This window comes from Toxotes jaculatrix, chromosome 8 (assembly GCF_017976425.1).
Source record: "Toxotes jaculatrix isolate fToxJac2 chromosome 8, fToxJac2.pri, whole genome shotgun sequence".
NCBI lineage: Eukaryota > Metazoa > Chordata > Actinopteri > Toxotidae > Toxotes > Toxotes jaculatrix.
Genome location: NC_054401.1, coordinates 5799509 through 5817287, shown reverse-complemented (window position 1 = coordinate 5817287; position 17779 = coordinate 5799509). Strand labels below are relative to the sequence as shown.

At 39.6% G+C, this 17779-nt stretch overlaps 1 protein-coding gene across 2 annotated transcripts; it reads right to left on the bottom strand.

Moving 5' to 3' along the window:
- Nucleotides 1-3309: 3309 nt before the first annotated feature.
- Nucleotides 3310-17468, bottom strand: lsr (lipolysis stimulated lipoprotein receptor). Of its 2 annotated transcripts, XM_041044796.1 has the most exons (11): nucleotides 17259-17468; nucleotides 15505-15834; nucleotides 13612-13731; nucleotides 13095-13151; nucleotides 11828-11974; nucleotides 10817-11020; nucleotides 10548-10604; nucleotides 9310-9426; nucleotides 8175-8475; nucleotides 5179-5647; nucleotides 3310-4024 (listed from the first exon to the last, which is right to left on the bottom strand). In XM_041044796.1, exons 1-11 carry the CDS (start codon nucleotides 17296-17298, stop codon nucleotides 3989-3991), a joined length of 1878 nt encoding a protein of 625 aa, XP_040900730.1. In that variant the 5' UTR covers nucleotides 17299-17468; the 3' UTR covers nucleotides 3310-3988. The 2 variants fall into 2 exon arrangements, with proteins under 2 accessions (XP_040900730.1, XP_040900731.1); XM_041044797.1 differs by lacking the exon at nucleotides 13095-13151 and having other exon boundaries at nucleotides 17259-17467.
- Between the last annotated feature and the right edge of the window lie 311 nt (nucleotides 17469-17779).

Below are 17779 nucleotides of genomic sequence, written 5' to 3'. Positions count from 1 at the left end.
AAAGACGGAGTTATGACAGAGAGTGAAGCAAAAACCCAGCAGCGTGTTCAGGATTTACATGTAAGTAAAATCTAAAAGTAATGACGAATAATTGTAGATCAGAGAGTGGCAGAGCTCTTACCTTATCATCTGATCTGAAGCCAGTGAGGAGCTCAGAGTCGCCTTCTCTGCTTCGGCATTTGCTTTCTCTGCTGCTCTCCCTCCTCTCTCTCTTACACTTTCTCTCTCTCTTACACTTTCTCTCTCTCTCTCTCTCTCTCTCTCTCTCTCTCTCTCTCACTCTCGCTGTCAGCAGATTGGGTCTTTGGCATTCAGAACCTGTGATGGAAGAGCAAATGTACCCTAGTCTACCATATTTACATTTTTTTTAATGAAAGGATGATTCTCTCACAAACAACAAAGTCCAACTGTGCAAGAAACACAATTGATCAGATGATCAGACAGGTTCAAAACAAGCAGTTTTACGTGATTATCTATTCCAAATTTATCTGGTGATAAAACTGAAAGCGCACCCAAAGTGCCCATAATGATCTCTCATTGTATGCGAGCACATGTAAAATGAGAGAATAGCATGTGCACATGCACTGCAACGTTAGGTACAGTAGTAGATCTTAAGCAATTAATATATGAAGTAAAATTTATGGATGCAGGTTATTCTGAGCTACAAGTAGTTTATTTATATTATTTCATATTAGTATGTTCAAAGTTATTTATTTTGTGTACATTTATTGCACTAAATAAACAACATTGCTATCAATACTGTACAGTTTATTACTGAAAAGAACCAGGGCTTTAAATTTCAGTCTAAACACATTTTCTAAATTTTTCAGGTCATAGTGACACAAGCAGGTGATAACACATTTGTGAATGAACCCCTGCGGTGAGAAAAGTAAAGTATGAAGCTGATGGTACTCTGGGAAAAGTACAATCCAGTATTTTTGGAATTTGGCCCTTACCAGTGACTATAAATAAGGGGTTTGGTCTCAGTTGTGATCCTACTTCTATGAGTTTGGCTTCACTGAGTGTCCCAACAGAAGTGTAATACTAAATCTGCGGAGTGTCACTTTAAGATGAAACTGGACCCACCCAGACACCTCGACTGAAGATCCCAGTCTGTGGTCCCTAAAGTGGGGACCAAGGACCATTAAAAGTACAATTGCTATTGTCCTTTCTGCACCTACAAATGGTAACATGAATATCAAAAATCTAATTTTTTTTTTAATTTTATTTTAAATTGAACAGACTACAGTGGAAAGCTTACATGAATATCCTTAAGTCGAAAATGGTGAACGCAACAGATCTCAGATCAGCCAGTACCATACTGGACACAGACTCATGGTGTCTGTTTAGGATGAAGGTGAAGGCTGATGCTTTGCCTGCCTGTGCAGATGACCATATGTCTCAGGCTGAGCAGGAGAAAAGTTTTTTTTTTTCTGTTATCCATTCATTCACACACCATACATTCACACCTGGGAACTGCTCAGCACGACCATGGTCTGATGTGTTGGCCACTGAAGCAGCTTATTACAGAGACATTTTAAATAACTCCAGCTACACTGTAGTTCATGTTTTTGCTCACCTTCACTCACTAGCAACAAAAATCTTTTTCTATGTACTGAATGTACAGCTACTATAAACAAGATGACCAAATTAAGGAATATGTGTGTGCTTGGCAGATGTCTGTTGGGTTTTGATTTCTCAGACCGAAAAGTTATGACATGGGGCCAGTCTTAATGCAATCACAGAAAGTTAGCTATTGACAGAAAGCTGGCCTTGGAGAGAAACATGCAGAAATCAGGCAAGCAAAAAGCAGAAGCAGAACATTTTCTGGTCTTACATAGGTGCCCGATGATGTTCTCTAACTTCTGCATTAATACAAAAGGATCAGCAAAACCTTGCTAAATGTGATTGCTGATAGCTTATTGAATCAGCTGAACTGTTTGACTAAGTCTCCAGAGTTTGGTTTCTTGGTTTCCTGTTGTGCAATAGGAACCCACATACGGCAACACAGATTTAAACATAACTTCGTTTGTCCCAAATGCACGTAACAACTGTTACATCTGATTTTGTGTTGTAATGTGGTAATGATTACTACAAACCTCGGTTACTATAAACACCCTTCACGAGCAGAAACCTCAGGCTGTCGTGTGACGCACAGCAGGAGGAACATACAGTGAGGAGAAGATGGCTGCCACAAACACCTGAAACATTAAACAGCAGGAACTTTAAAAAGCAGTATATAGTGTGATACTGTGTGTATATGCTGTTCACAGTAGTTACCAGTGACTACGGCAAACAGAGCAGTTGGCATCCAGGAAAGACTGGAGGGCTGCCAGGAAAGACCGGCTTGCACCATCCACATGTCTTCATAGCACCTGCTACTTGGAGTCCCTAAGCTAACCACAAGCAAAACAAGAAGAACACACTGATGGTTCACCGAGAGACGGGATGGAAAATGGACCAATCAGGACAGACAACATTGCAATGACCAGAATGGCAACAACAAATGACCAACAGATCCTGAGACACCAGCTGTGGTTGGTCCAAAGTGACTACCTATTAGGGCATGCGAAAGTGGAGTGCAAGAGCCACACCAGCTCCTGGAACAAATGGCGTACCTTACAGGGCATGAAAGAACTGCCCCACACTCCTGAAGCTACGTTCAGCACCACTACAGCAAAAAGGTCCATATTGTCACCTGAAGAGGACCTTGAGACCTGGCGGAGGAGGCAAAATAAGAAAGCTTCTGGCTATGGGTCAGAAGAAAGGACAAGGCTTGGGGCAAACAGGGATCCTAGAGTTGACAGCAGGGAGACATTTCTGCCACTGCTCATGTGTGAAACATCACTGATGACCCTGCACACAACCCAATGAGACAATCAGAGGTGCAACAAGCAGAAATTCCCAGCAAGTGGACCCACCTGTGCTCTTACAGCTATATAATTAAATTCTGTTTAATTACTGTTAGATGAGCAACTTGGAATAAAAGATTTTCTTCTATTATACATGTAATCTAATGTAATATTAATCTGAGTGGACAAATTACAGACATGCAGTAAAGGCAGTGGAAACACTTACAGAACCATTTACTGAACCCTCAATAATAAACTCAGAACTTCCTCAGATTCAGTACAGAAAGTTGATTCATACATTATACTGCTACTGAACAACTTCTATGATTAATACCTCACACGTTCCAGAAAAACACAACAGCAGAAGGTTTTTAACAGTTCTCTGTACCATCAGACTACACACCAACATGATGGTGTCATCTAGTGGTAAAACTCTGCAAGTCAAATACAGAAAATGGCCTGGCAATGGAGACCTTTATTGTAAAATCAGGTTTCATCACATTACAATTATTATTAGCATATTATGAAGATACTACTGCTTGGCTGTACAATATATTGTAGGTTAAAACTCAAATTCTGTGTTTAAAAAAAGAGAGAGAGAGATAACAAAAATAAAAGTACTCAAAACACATTTTTTCTAAGACTATTTGTTTACCAGGTTTCTAAAATAAGTATATAGTTTGTAGTATAAAAAGGTTTTTTTTGTTCACAAGCAAAAAGGAAAGTAACAAAAAACCAACACAAACAACCCACTAACCCTACAAATGTGTACCCTTTATCAGCTAAGTAAAACTGAAAGTTAAAACATATCTGAACATGTTTATGTGTTAAGATGAAAACTTTTACTCAGAATTATGCATCAGCTTGACTTTAAAATCTATATTAAAAATTCTGTACACTCTAAGGCACTTGTGGCAGCCACAATCTTTTATACATGAAAAGGAGCACAGATCTGTGCACCTCTTCCCTGATAGAAAAGTATACATACACATTCAGCATCAATTTGTGGTTACTGTAAATTACACAATACAAAAATCAGCACAGCAAATCACAGTGTGACTAATATTTACAGTTAACTGGTCCTTTTGTAGTTAGAGATCAAAGCTGCAGTGTTGGACTGGTTGTTCACATCATGGTTACACAACCAAGCTCTCCCGACTCACAGCTCCATTCTGTAAGATAAGAAAAGTGATGTTCAGTTAAAAATGTAATGGGGGAAACAAAACACAAATCCTAATTTAACCACGTTTTAGGTGTCTCAATGAGAGTTTAGGCTGGAAATATTCTATAATTTTTTTTTTTTGGTCAAATCCCATGAAAAATCCAAAGTCAACAATGAGCTAGTTTGTTTCTTAATACTTTAATTTCCGTGCCCTACCTGTGGCACTCAATCCCAGATTCATAAGACGTAAATCTTAAAAACAGGTCACAAATATGTCTTTTTTTAAAGGCTATAGCAGCTCTAGCTTTTAACAAATGTTAGTCAAACTGGAATATAAAAAGTAAACTTGTATGAACCTCTTCAGCCTCAGATTAATACAGATACAGGTCAGGAGCTTCAGTTAATGTTCACAGACAAAAGGTGATCTCAGAGTCATGGCGTGACTGTTGGTGTCCACACCCAACAGTCACCAGAGTTCACTCAGAATAGTACCAAAACAGAAAGGTTACAGTGAATCAGAAAACCACTAAATCTGTGGTGTGCAGAAAGGCATCTCAGAATGCACAACACTGAGGGGGATGGGCCATAACAGTAGAAAGCCATGTCTGGTTCCTCTCCTGTCAGCTAAGAACAACAATTTGAGACTGCAGTGGCCACAGGCTCACCAAAACTGTACAGCTGAAGACTGAAAAAATGTAGCCCGGTCTAATGAATCTGGATTTCTGCTGAGGCTGCAGCATGGTAGTTTCACAATCCATGGACCCAACCTGACTTGTGTCAACAGACCAGGCTGATGGTGGTGGTCTAAACAGGTCCAAACAAATATCCGCCTGGCAAATTTCGGGCCCCTCAATAACGATCAGTCAAGATTTCACTCATCTGGCTTCCAGCATGTTAACGAACCATGTCAGAAAGCAAAAGTTGTCTCCCACTGGTTTCATGAACATGATAATGAGTTCAGTGGACCTCAGTGGGCTCCTCAGTTACTAGAACTGAATCCAGCAGAACCCCTCTATGATGTGTAAGAATGGGAGCTGACAAAACCAGAAATTATGCAAGCTGTACGTATGTAACCTGTAAATAAATGTAAAGCTGTGGTTACTCAGGTAATATTTGTTGCTGTGAAACAGTATGACTGTAGAATGGAGTTTTGCTGTGACTCACCTTGCGAAGGTTGCTTTTCTTTGAAGATGACACACTTTCATCTTCACTGTACGGCGGTGGTGATGGAGGTGGGTAGGCATCTCGACGGCCGGGGTATCCAGAGGGCGGATTCAGAGGAAGAGGTGGAGCCCCACGAGGTGCTCTCGCCCGATCTGAGCGATCACTCTCGCTGTCCAGGTGCTCCCGACTGCGTGCCCGCTGCTGCTCGCCCATCCTCTTCTTTTCCAAAGCCTCTCGCAAGAAGCTATCATCATAATCATCTCGTCCACCCCTGGCAGCACCACCATGCCGGCGATCCCTCTCCAGGTCCATCAGATCGTCGCGGCTGCGGCTGCGTCTCCCTTGGAGGCCGCCGTAGGCTCCTTCTTCTCTTCTTCGATTATTGTCAGGGGAGTAGTCGCGACGCCTGCGGTCATCAAAGTCGCGGCTGTAGCCACCGCGGGCACTGCTGCTCCACTCATCATCCGAGCTAAAGAGACAACACAGCAGATTTAGAGGAGACAGCAACATACGCAGGCTCTGCAATTAGATTTGCTCCTGATTTGCATTTAAAACAATTTAAAGTTAAACCTCATTCCTGTGTCCTCACTTCCAGTTTATACCATAGTGCTTGTTTAGCTTAACCCAGGCACTGCTTCTTACAGGAATCACCAGGTTTAAGTTTAAGGCCAATAAATGCTGTGTAACTAGTTTTCATTTGATTGAAATATTCCTTATGCAGCAATATAAAAATATAAAAGATGCTTGACAAAGTACAACCACTGACAATCACCAGGTGGAAACCGTCAGTAATCCTGAGTAAGCAGGAAGAGTGATTTATGGCCACCTTAACTTTCACAGGTGACAAATTGCATGCAAAGTTGAAGCTTCTCAGGAAGTTAGTGAGCATTATGTGTGAAATGGTGCATGTCAAGGCCAAACATTCAAAGGCAAAAAATACACCAACCAAAAAACTAACAACATCATATCGAAATACCCAACAGTACTGTATGGCATTGTCAGCGTGTTTCCTGTATGAAACGTGAATATAAAGGAGAGACTGACTGTCTGAGGACAGTGGTTTACAAATACACTACGATGTAAATAAAATTTTGACTAAAGGTTAAGTTTGGAAACAATGTTTGGAAAGCACACCAACAGTAATCTGGTGTGGAAATTTAAATGAAGAAACCTGTAAATACAGCTAAATTCAGTTAGAATGATGCACGCATTACCTCCGATGGCTTTTTTTAAATCATGTTGTTTGTTTCTGCCCTTTTATGCACAGTATTTCCATGTATTATTTTGATTATTGATTCAGGAAGTAGAAAAGTCCTATAGATCTAAAGAGTGTAGAGGGGAAGACTGAAGATAAGACATTGATTTGTAACAGGTTTTTAAGCTAGTCTCAGATTTTCTCTCAGATTGTCTCTTAAACAATTAGTAAAATAATAAACTGAGAAATTAGAAAAACTGATACCATTTTTACTATTTGCTAGGGGAAATGGGAAAACAAACACATTACAAAGACCCATAATTTTGCTATGTTTGATTGAACTGCATGCTGTTACATTACCCTACATTGGGCAATACAACAGCACAAAAACTGCAAGAGCACTTCTGGCAATATAAGATCAGTTTAGCTGGAACTTGAAGCTTATCTAAGCTCAGCTAGCTGTCACGTTTATGCTATGATTTTACTGACAGAAGGTTAAACCACCAAAATTACCAGTGCATGGTCACATTTTACTTGGAAACCCCCATCGAGTTACTACACACATCGCATCATGGTGCTGTTTCTGAGAACTGAGAACTGAGATCCAACTTTCACCCACTCATCTGGCCACATTTCATTTATTGATTGTTCCATTTTTTTATTTGCAGTGCATTTCCTACAGCAATGGAAGAATGGCTCCAAAATATAAAATTAAAGGCACTGCATAAAATATGTAATAAATGAATGAATGAATGAGTGAATGATTAAAATAACCAACAGCTTTGGTATGTCATTATTCTCAAGTTAGGCATCCAAATTTGACCATAGAAGCCATATTCATATTGTTTCTTTTGCTTCTATTAAATCTACATTAAACTTTTCTTTTTTAATTTTCTTTTATTTATTAAATGCAGCTGATTTTTAATTAGGTCACAGTTATGGGGGGGGAAAAAGGACATACTCCCTCATAATGATTTTGTTCACATACATAACTTGTATGTATACAAACAGTTAAATCAAAAACAAGTAGTCGAGGTTGCAGTTTTTTGAGTCACTTGATTGTAAATGACGTGTTACTGGTGATATGGACGTCTGGTTCTGAGAATTCCTCAAAGAACATGTTAACTAGAACTTCTTGTTGACCACAAGTAAGCAAGGTAACAGCAAAACAGAGAGAGAAAGAGGGAAGGAAAACTACATATGAATAAAAAGTAAAATAAAAGTTAATGTATATAGATGTAAAATAAACATACTGCTGAGTACCGTTTACAATGTTCCCAATTACAAGTGATGAATAAATTGTACAATAATATCTATGCTACTATGACAATATTTATGATAATCCATGTTGCAATAGTAAGGAAGGTTAAGGTTAATGATCTGTTAAATTTTAAAATAAATAAATGGGCTCAAGTTATGCACTGAAAGTTACATCTTGCAGTTGAAAAATAAACCAATCTGTGCTTTCTTGTGGTGCAACTATGTTGTTCAGTTATCTCTGAGGGAGGAAGAAAACAACACCACAGCTGCGTAACCACAGTCAGGGTCTAAAAAGTACAAAAAAGTTCCTTTAATTCAGTTCTCAGCTTCTAAGCAGAGAGGAATAGTTCATTTTTATTCCAATTTACATATTTTATTTACAAGCATAGGAGAATGCCTAGAACTTGTCTCCCTGTTCTTAGAAAATATTAAAGTCTTAACATTAAAGATTTACATGTTGTATCATTTATCACATTTAATAAAAAATGTACTAATGATGATAGTAATAAGGAGATCTTGCAAAGGGGAAAAAAAGACTTACCCTCTCCTTCCTCTGGGTTCATCTGGGTGCCGGTGGGGTGGGTAGTTGTCTCGGTCGTAGCGGTGTCCGATGTCATCGAGGTTGTCCATGGAGCGAGCGCGTACACGACCCCCCATGTAGCCGCCACCACGGCGTGGGTGGTCATCGTGACGGCGGCCTTGCTGCGAAACGCTACTGATGGTGCTCATAGCTTCATCTCGGTCATAGACTGTAGCCAAAGGTGGCGGCTGGGAACGACCCCCGCGAGCCCCTCGAGGCTCCAAGCTATCGTGCAGGGAACTGACTTCACTCATATTGTCCACTAAGGGAAGAAAACAGAGAAAAACAGACAGTAGGTGGGAGAGAATAAATAAAATACATTTTATGAAATACAATTCCCTTTTCTTGTATAAATTTAATTTGAATGTTGTGTGCTGTGCGTATTTGTACATCGTCAAGAATATTGGTCAGTTTCACATCTGATTTCATTTGTATTATCTGTCACCATCATTTTAAAAAATTAAAGGAAAAGAAAAATGCAACATTCGTGGCTAATAGCAAATAATTTACAGTTTGGGTATTTGTCAACTCATTTGTTCTTCGGCTCATGTGTTCTCCTTTTCAGTCCTTTGTTGTCATTTTTCCATACAAATCATTACAGTGTGGGAGGCAATAACCAGAACTGAAAGATGACATTACAGTTCATTTCAGTGGAAGGGAAACAGAGTTTTCTCTATGTGTGCATGTACTATCTACAGTTCTTTACTGTTCACCACATTGCCATCAACTACAAAAAACTATTCAATGAATGTATTGTTTTACATGTATCCAAAACTGTAGATTATTTTGTTATAGGAAAAATATCCTTAGAATGTTTGCCTCTTTGGTGTTGGCTTCTCTGTAGTGTTGGGATGTGCTGCAGCTGCAGAGGCCTTAATGAAGAGATTTGTTGGCCATGGAGCTTAACAAATCCAGGTATTTTACCAACACAGAACCGGCTCCAAAATTGGCTACCAGAACCCATCTCTAATTATCAACCAGCTCTAGCGGGGATGACTACAAATTTCACAAGAAGTTGATTCACCTCCCCCCAGTAGTCTGTGGCACAGTTAGCACGAAACTGCAACCATAATAGCAGTAGTCATCAGTCACTCACAGCGATTGTAGTTAGCAGGTCTCGAGGGGTCCAATTTTGCAAGCTCCTTCTCCATATAGTAGATGGCACGGGTGGCGTTCCCGTCTGGGTCCACCTGGATACGATATCCACTGCGAGCTGGAAAGCAGAGGAGGCAAGATTCAGATTTCAGCTTCTGTAGCCTCATGCAAATACACTGAATCATTGGGCTTCATACAAGAACATTTTCATATTCTTATCCTAAGCCTGTCTTGCTCATACAAGTGTTGCAAATAAGATTCACCAAACTCTATTAACTGAACAAACTTGCTGTATATTGCTCATTTCAGCCACCTGCTTATGAGGAAGTGGATGTTTGTGCGATTTCGTCATTTGCACACTCACCACCTCTGTGTTCTGCTGTTTTTGTGAGAATGGTTTAATGCAATGAATGATCTAACACGAGGTTAGATGTTAAATTTCCACTTTCTAAAACAAAGTGGTCCATGACTAATATGACTGGCAGCCATGTTGGTCATGAAAACAGAATACTTCCAACATGATGTCACACTTCTGGAGTCAGCAGAGCATGATACTGGACAACAAGCTACATAAAGACCCTGAAGCAACTGTAAGAGTGAGGGGACTTTTTCCAACAACTAGTGAACCGTATTCTTTTCAGCAAGATCCGTATCATTTAAATTTAGTGAGATCACGGCATTATGACTACCTGCACCTGCATGCTCAAGTCACTGCTCCCTTTAACTTCTACCAACTGCAGGGCGTCTTCACAACGAATACCCACAGGAAGGAAATGAGGGCAACACTGTACAGAGCCACATGGCCTGTGGCATCATAGTCATCTAATTACATTCATATGTATTAGAATATCCTGATCAGTAGGACAATGAAAAAAAATAATATGAACAAACATAGAAGTGTAATTTCTTATGGGTTAAAAATGGTAATCAGCAGGTTAAAAAGAGAAAATAACTTGGCTAGAATTATATTTGAATGTGACTGCATCAAATTTTGAGCATAATCACACAGCAGGGAATATCAGAATCAATATCAAGTCACTTAATCTAAGGTGCAAACCTGATAAGTCTAATAACTGAATTACTAATGACAGAATGGAAACACATGAAATGTTTTTTCAGTATTTTCTTTTCAGCATGTGGGCTTTGTTGTGCAGATTACAAGACAAGAATACCCCACCTACATAAATAACAAAACTAAAAGTTTGCGGTTTGTGTTTTCCCCTATGCCCATTTACTCACTGTGGTCCCCTCCACTGTCTTGGTCATGCAGCAACGGCACCTGGGAGCCCTGTCCAACTACGTGGACACAACAGAACAAATTTAAACAAGGTTTCAACAAAGTTCAAATTAGTTGAGAGACTTGAAAGTTGCGGTTTCAGTTCAAACTTTTTGATTACGTCTGCTCAAGTTCAACACATAATGAGAGCTGCTACAGAAATTATTCATCAGGCAATCTTCAGTGAGAACAAACACTAGCCAAGACTTGTTTTCGCATGAGAAACTCTCACCGGAGCTGGCGCCATCATATTCGCGACCATAACCATTCTGGGGAGGTGGGGGTCCAGCTCCATTGGGTAGAGGAAGCAGGGGTACAGCGGGCTGGTTCACTAGTTGGCCACTGTATCCTGGCTGATAATACATGCTGGGAGCATACATGCTGGGAGCATATTGACTGGACACACCTTTCTTCACTGCTTTTCCAGCCTCATACACTGTGAAATAATGGAAGATGGTTAGTTGCAGTGGAAAGAAAAACAAAAACATGACTGTATGGAATGGCAGAAACACCTCATAGATATTGGTTTGCAGGAACAGAAATAAACACACAACTGTGGAAAGCCATTCAAATTAAGGGGAAAACTTACAAATGGAACCCATAAGACAACAGCCTGCCATTTTAACTTATGTTTCTGTAGGCATTAGGCAAAATATAATGTTACTTAGTGAGCTCTAGTGAGCTTTATCTTGCGCTCTCATGCTGCCCGCTCTACTTTACAGCTCTGTGGCTAGCTAAATGCCCTTTACAGCACTGCCTTGTATTTTATTACAGGATATACATCTCAGAGATAAATACCTCAGAAAGATTACCTGAGTAAGTAAATCTGTAATAAAACTTAATTTTTTTTGCACAGGTGCAATCAAGGCCAGATTGCACACACACACACACAAATCTATAAGATTATGGTTTAGCTTGTTTAAAACTCAAACAGATGCTACTTTGAGGAATATAAACATGTTTTTTGTTTTGTTTTTTTGTTAGTAAATCTATTTTTACAAGCTAAAAATAATAAAAGTTTAATGTCTCAATGCAAGTAGCCATAACACAAAATGCAGTCTAACATTGGTAAAATTTGTAGTAATTGATCTGATTAAAGAATAAGTAAAGAAGAGCGTGATTAAATCCAACTTGTGGTACTTTGAGGCGCTTCAGGCCATTTGCCCGGTCTAAAAAGGTATTGAAGCTTGATACCCAGTCCTAGATTACATACAGGAAAAGAAAAATTACAGGTTGTACTTACGTGCTCGTGGGCAGCAGCAGCGCTCGGGGCAGCAGGGGCAGCTGACGTAGCAGCAGCACGTATGTGGACAGCACTGGCACCAGCAGATCCCAATCAGGAGCAGAAGCAACAGGAAGCCCAAAATCACCAAAACAACAAAGAGCCAGTCTGTGTGGACAAGCAGGGGATGTATTAGATACATTTATATCAAAGGTTTAAATTTTTTCCTATTTTAAACAAGGCCAAAAAAGAAAAAGGACTTTTTTCAACACTTTCTTCATATTCATACAATTAAGGCAGCATAAACATCAGGCTTACGTTTGTTTTCAGACCAGAACTATAGATGTGGCTGTCTATATGTAATATTTGCTTTTGCGTAACTCACTGAAGTAGAACTTGTGCTTCGGTTGGATTTTCTTTTTGAACAGAAAATCTCTAGGCAGTTATATGTAAATACATCCCTTTGGAACAGTCAACTAGAAAGTAGCAGAAGTTTCTCCGTTGTCCAAGTCAGTGTAGACTCTCGAAACAGTCTAATAGTCATCTCAGTCCTGCTGTTTGCTGTTTATAAATGCTGGTTGAATTATTTAAGTGACTGTTCATATAGACAAAGCACATTATTTGCAGTGGTAATTTGGGTATTTTTCAGTGTTTTGTCAAACCAGTAGAGCCGGTTTGTTTTAGTAACCAAGGCACGATTTCACTCTGCAAGTCGGCTCAGGCGGCACACGCAACGTGGGAAAGCTAACAAAAACACTAAAGACGGGGCAGATACTGTATGAATCTGCAGAATCAAAATGAATCTGCTATAATGGAAACTAAATAAGCAAAGCACAGAGGAAAAAAAAAATTATTAGGCTGTGTACACTGATAACCACACTGGCAACCACAGATAGGCAATCACCACTGAGAAGTCACACATAGGAGCTGAGCCATGTTACAGAAAGAGAAACAGAGGTAGGTAATGAGTATGAGGTAGGTTTTGCATAAACATTTCATTATATTGTAATTTTTCCCCCCACAACAGGATGTTTTTAACTGAAATTAGAGGCCTGTTCACTTTTGTCTGTATTTGTACACATGAAGTACAATCTTGGCCTGAAATCTACTGAAAGGCAGCGGTCTAAATTGTCTTCACAATCTGAGTGACTGCAAGCAATGCAATTTGGATATTGTGTAATAAACGTGTGACAATCCCATCTCCTTAACAACTAAGCCTCACTCTCCCTCATAAACGTGTAAAGTAGGACTAAAACATGACTGAGCTACATCATGGGGCTTGTACTACCTTCCATAACCAGAAAGTCAATGCCAGGCAGGAGGTCAGTAGTATTTGACTTTCTCTCTGTGAAAGAAAGATAAAGCCACAATTACTTTAAAGCGCCCCATGGTATTGTTCTACTGCCTACAGATAATAACCCTAAAGACTTATTCAGAACCCAGCTAGTAGCTGGTGTTTTCTCTCTTGACAATAAACCTGCCCACTCACTACTTCATCAGCCACATTAAAATCTGTCAGGCCATGGGTACTTACAATTTTGCTCTTGGTTACTTTAAAGCCTTGAGCAGTGTGAACCGGGGGAGGAAAGTGAAGAAAAGGGGAAGCACAGACAAGAAAGGAAGAAGCAAACTGTGTGTGTATATAAGCGTGCGTGTGTCAGCAGAATGTGACTAATTGATATTTGTATTTGATTTATTTGCAAAAGTTTGCAAAAAAAAAAAAACATCTAAGGCCTATGTTCAAACTTCACCATGAAAACACGAATTAAACCATAACTGCATGAACGCCTACAGAAGTAACTTACCAAGTACAATTAGCTCTGTGTAATCTTCACCATTTCCTGAAAGATCTTGGGGAGAGACAACAGAACAGAAGTAGACACCGCTGTCACCCCATGCCGTCTGTGCGATATTCAGGTCAGCATCTGCGAGAAACAACATATGCACAGGTTTGATTTTTGGTTTACAGTGACAGCAGTATTATTATTCACTACTACTATAATATTACAATCTAGTGGCACCTTATGACAGTGTTTGTTAAGTTACACTATTTTGAAATCTCGAACAAGAAATATATTAATCAGTAAATATTTCTTGTATGAGTAGTCTTTTACACTGGTGCATCTTTAACTTCCACTCTCCACTGCAGCCTCACTATATCATTACAGCAATAAAATTATCTAATAAGCGTTGTCCTGATGTTGATGGAATCACTCTAGTCTCATCTATATTTTTGATAATACTCAACAGTGATGAACAATGTGCTTACACTAATGAATTTTCTTTTAAGCAGATTCCATTTTTCACACATTTATAAAACAGAGCTTTGATTAATTCCCAAAAATAAAATTTCCCTAATTTTTATAAGTGAAAACTGAAACAGTAATGTCTTTGCCAAAAGCTAGCCTGATCTGGCCAATGATTAACAGACAGAAGGATGAGCGTTTGGAAAAAAGATGAGGGGAGTGGGCAAAGACTGCTACAACTACTGGAAAGAATTTAACAGCTGTGTGTGTGTTTGGTTTGTGTGTGAGTGTAATTGTCTGTTTTGAGGAAACGCCGTTGCTCTGTTGTGTAAAGATTGTGTAAAATACAAACTGAAGTGACTGGACTCTTTGAAGTTCCACCCTCAGCGGGACAGATGGGGCTGGGAAAATACATGTCATTTCTATAATAACTACCAGATGTCAACAAGCTTAGACTCAGAAATGCAAAGTTTGCCTGAATTCAATTCAATATTGAGCCAAAGACAAAGATTTGGCAGTTTCTCCACACAAATCTGTTGATATAGCACATGCATTTTTTGAATCTTAGCATTAGCGCATGTTTTAACATGTTAAAAGTTTTCAGACATGCCTATCATAAATTCTCATGATACCTTTAGTCTGTTAGTTTAAAGACAGAACCAACTTAATATTTGGAAACTGGAAAGAAGCCGTGAACTTGTCCACAAGCTGGACACTCACTACTATAACCTCTCAAGATGAGCATATGCCCAGTTACAGTTACGAGGGAGTAAAACTGCTAACACAGAGCATCTGGATTGCATTAACACGGCATGGAATGCGTTAGCATGACGCTGTCACTTTCCTCAGTGGCCCAGACTCCAAGAAAGCTACGTAGAGACTTTGTCCTAAAGGCACACTTCACAGTGATGTTTCACATGCATGCTGGCTGCAGAAATGATACTGGATAGCTGTACTGGATAGTCATCTTTTAAAAGCTAAACTCAGTCTACATCTATAGTATATCAGCACTTTCCTGTCTTCTAAGTCATGGAAGTACTGAGACTGAGACTACTGGATTCCTGTTTGGACTGCCTCCAGGGAGCCCCGCCTCACATCTGGACCCTTCCTGGAGAGTAAGAGGCAAGGGTTCATTACAGCAACCCAGCAGCTATGTTTGGCTTACAGGGACATCAACAGGGACACTGACATCAGTCCTCCCTGCTCCATGTGGACATATCCATGCTAATTCAGCTCAAAATCATTCAAAGCTCTGACGCAGTAACAAACTGTTGATTGCTGAACTGTTGACTGACTCAGATGCAGCTCTTTTGTTTCAGAGCATCATGTTTTTTTAGATTGCAATGATATATTTTGAATATTTTTTTAAACCTAATTTTAACTGTTAGGTCAGCATCCACTTTTTACTCTACATGTGAATGGGATTCAGAGTGTAGGTTTTGATCAACTCACTGTTTATGATGCTGATCTTGCGGCCCTGGTACTCCTGGCTGAGGGAAACAGAACTGCCCTGTTTGGACGCCACCATGCGTAACGTCCTCTGGCTGTCGGCACACTCGATGTTGGGGTCGTAGTTAGGGTTGTTCTGAGCCAGGGCATTCTCTGCACTGCTGGGATTTAGCGCAGCCTGAATAGGGTCCCGGCAAAATGATTTGTACTTCCATGTGACAAGGGGAAGCTGATTGGAGGTTGTCTGATAGTTACAGACAAGAGTGACGGGCTGGAAGAGGATGACGACGTACCTCTTGGTAGGGCACTGCACAGCAACACCCATGGTGGACTCTAGAAAGAAATTGAAAACACTGAAGATTTACAAGGTTGAGACTTGGTGGTAGAAGATGATGATCATGATTAGTATTATTGAAATGTTACTCTTATTTGTAATATTGAGTAAAGGCTTCTAATAATCCTACAATGCTCCTAGGGTGTGGTACATGATAAACAATATTTCTACACCACTACTGGTATCGCTGAGACTGGGTGCGATGAGTCAGCTCTGTGTTTTCTGTCTCACTTATACCAAGCCTCAGAAAAACAGTTAAGACCTGTGGTTTTGTAGAGGGTCTGGAGAACCCATGAAAGGACCCTGCAGCTTTTCTACTCTTGCTGTTCTTAAATATAAAGGTCCTAAATTAACCGTATAACAAAAACAAAATGTGGTGTTAATTATTTTCCCTAGCTCATGTAAATGCAAAGAAACTGCAGAGTTTTTACACTTTTTTAAATTAAAAAAACCTCACTGTAATATGACAAAACTGGATTAAATAAAAATAATATCACTGTTAAAAAAAAAAAAAGGCATATGATATTTGTTTACTGCTTTCATTTTACACATTTTACATTATTGCATGGAACTATTTTCTGTTACCAAAAACAACATACAAATGTCAAAGCCCTAAATTGATAGTAATCACGTTACATGACATATGATTCAGGTGTCTTCTTTGAATCTCTAGCTATGGTTATTCTTTGAGGCCTTGATGTTGACTGAATATTATGCCATTTTGGAGGCCACAGTTTGTGGTGCTGATGAACTGAACAGTATCATACTGATAGATATGTGTGTGTCCCGGTGTGTGTGTTCTTGCTGTGACTCAGACTTCCTCTCGTCTACCACCAGTTTCCCTGTCACCGTAAATGTAAAAGGCCTCGGAGAAACTATACAACGCCATCACGCAGCACGGCAGTTTCCTGATGGCACATTCCGTTTCGTGACCGCATTTCTACCACTGATGGAAATATGTCACCACATTTGATAAAATGAAAATAACAAAGCTGAAAAAAAAACATTTCATATGTTGTACATATTACTGGCAAATATTTTTATAATCCTGTGATAGCGCGTTTTCTCTGAGGGTTTTGTTTTTATACTGTAGGTGTATTTTCATCCGTACAAATGTCAAAAATACAATTCTAAACAGTTTCACTGCGAAAATCTCGATATGACAAAACAAATAAAAATGAAGAAACGACTTTCTCTTTTTCTTTTCCCCCCTTGTCATTAGAGGCTGTTATATGCTTGTTTGTTTTTGTTTAGCGCTATTGTCGCGCTAAATAATCGACTACATTAATGTAAATAGCTACAATAAATGTGTCGAATTTAGAGAGACTCGAGGAACGAAAGAGGGAGTATTTATGCACGGAGTTTTCGCGGAAAAGGGCCCACCCTGTTAGGCCAAAAAAAAAAAAAAACCAGATGAACTTACCTGTCGCCATAAAAGCGGCGAGTATTAACGTCCAAAACATTTTAATACTCCTTTCCCGGTGTCTGAGTCGACGTAACTACTATTAATTTATCCAACACAATAACAAAAGTTTCAGGTTTTGCACAATATTGAGCGCAACAGTACTTTTCCTCAGCCAGGTAGTATCACCTCCATTTTGTGTTTCCTGTGTACGATTTGGGCGAGAGGGGAGTACCTGAACGTCCTACGTCAGCCGAGCAGCCAACAGGTGAGCGTTCACAGACGGGTTGCGAAATACAGGGGTAGGTAAACTGTTTGGGGTGGGTTATTTTTTTGTAAATGATGGATGTATTTCACTACATGGGACTGGTGGTGAGACCGGGATAAGATTTTATAATAGAAGAATGTTTCCTTGTCATTACATTTACGCTCTCTAAGGAAGAAATTTGGGTGCGAAACAACAGTGTTTCACCTGCCCACCAGTTGGTACGACCCAGACAAAGATAACGTTATCAAAGCTCTGTTTGTTAATGGTTAATCTG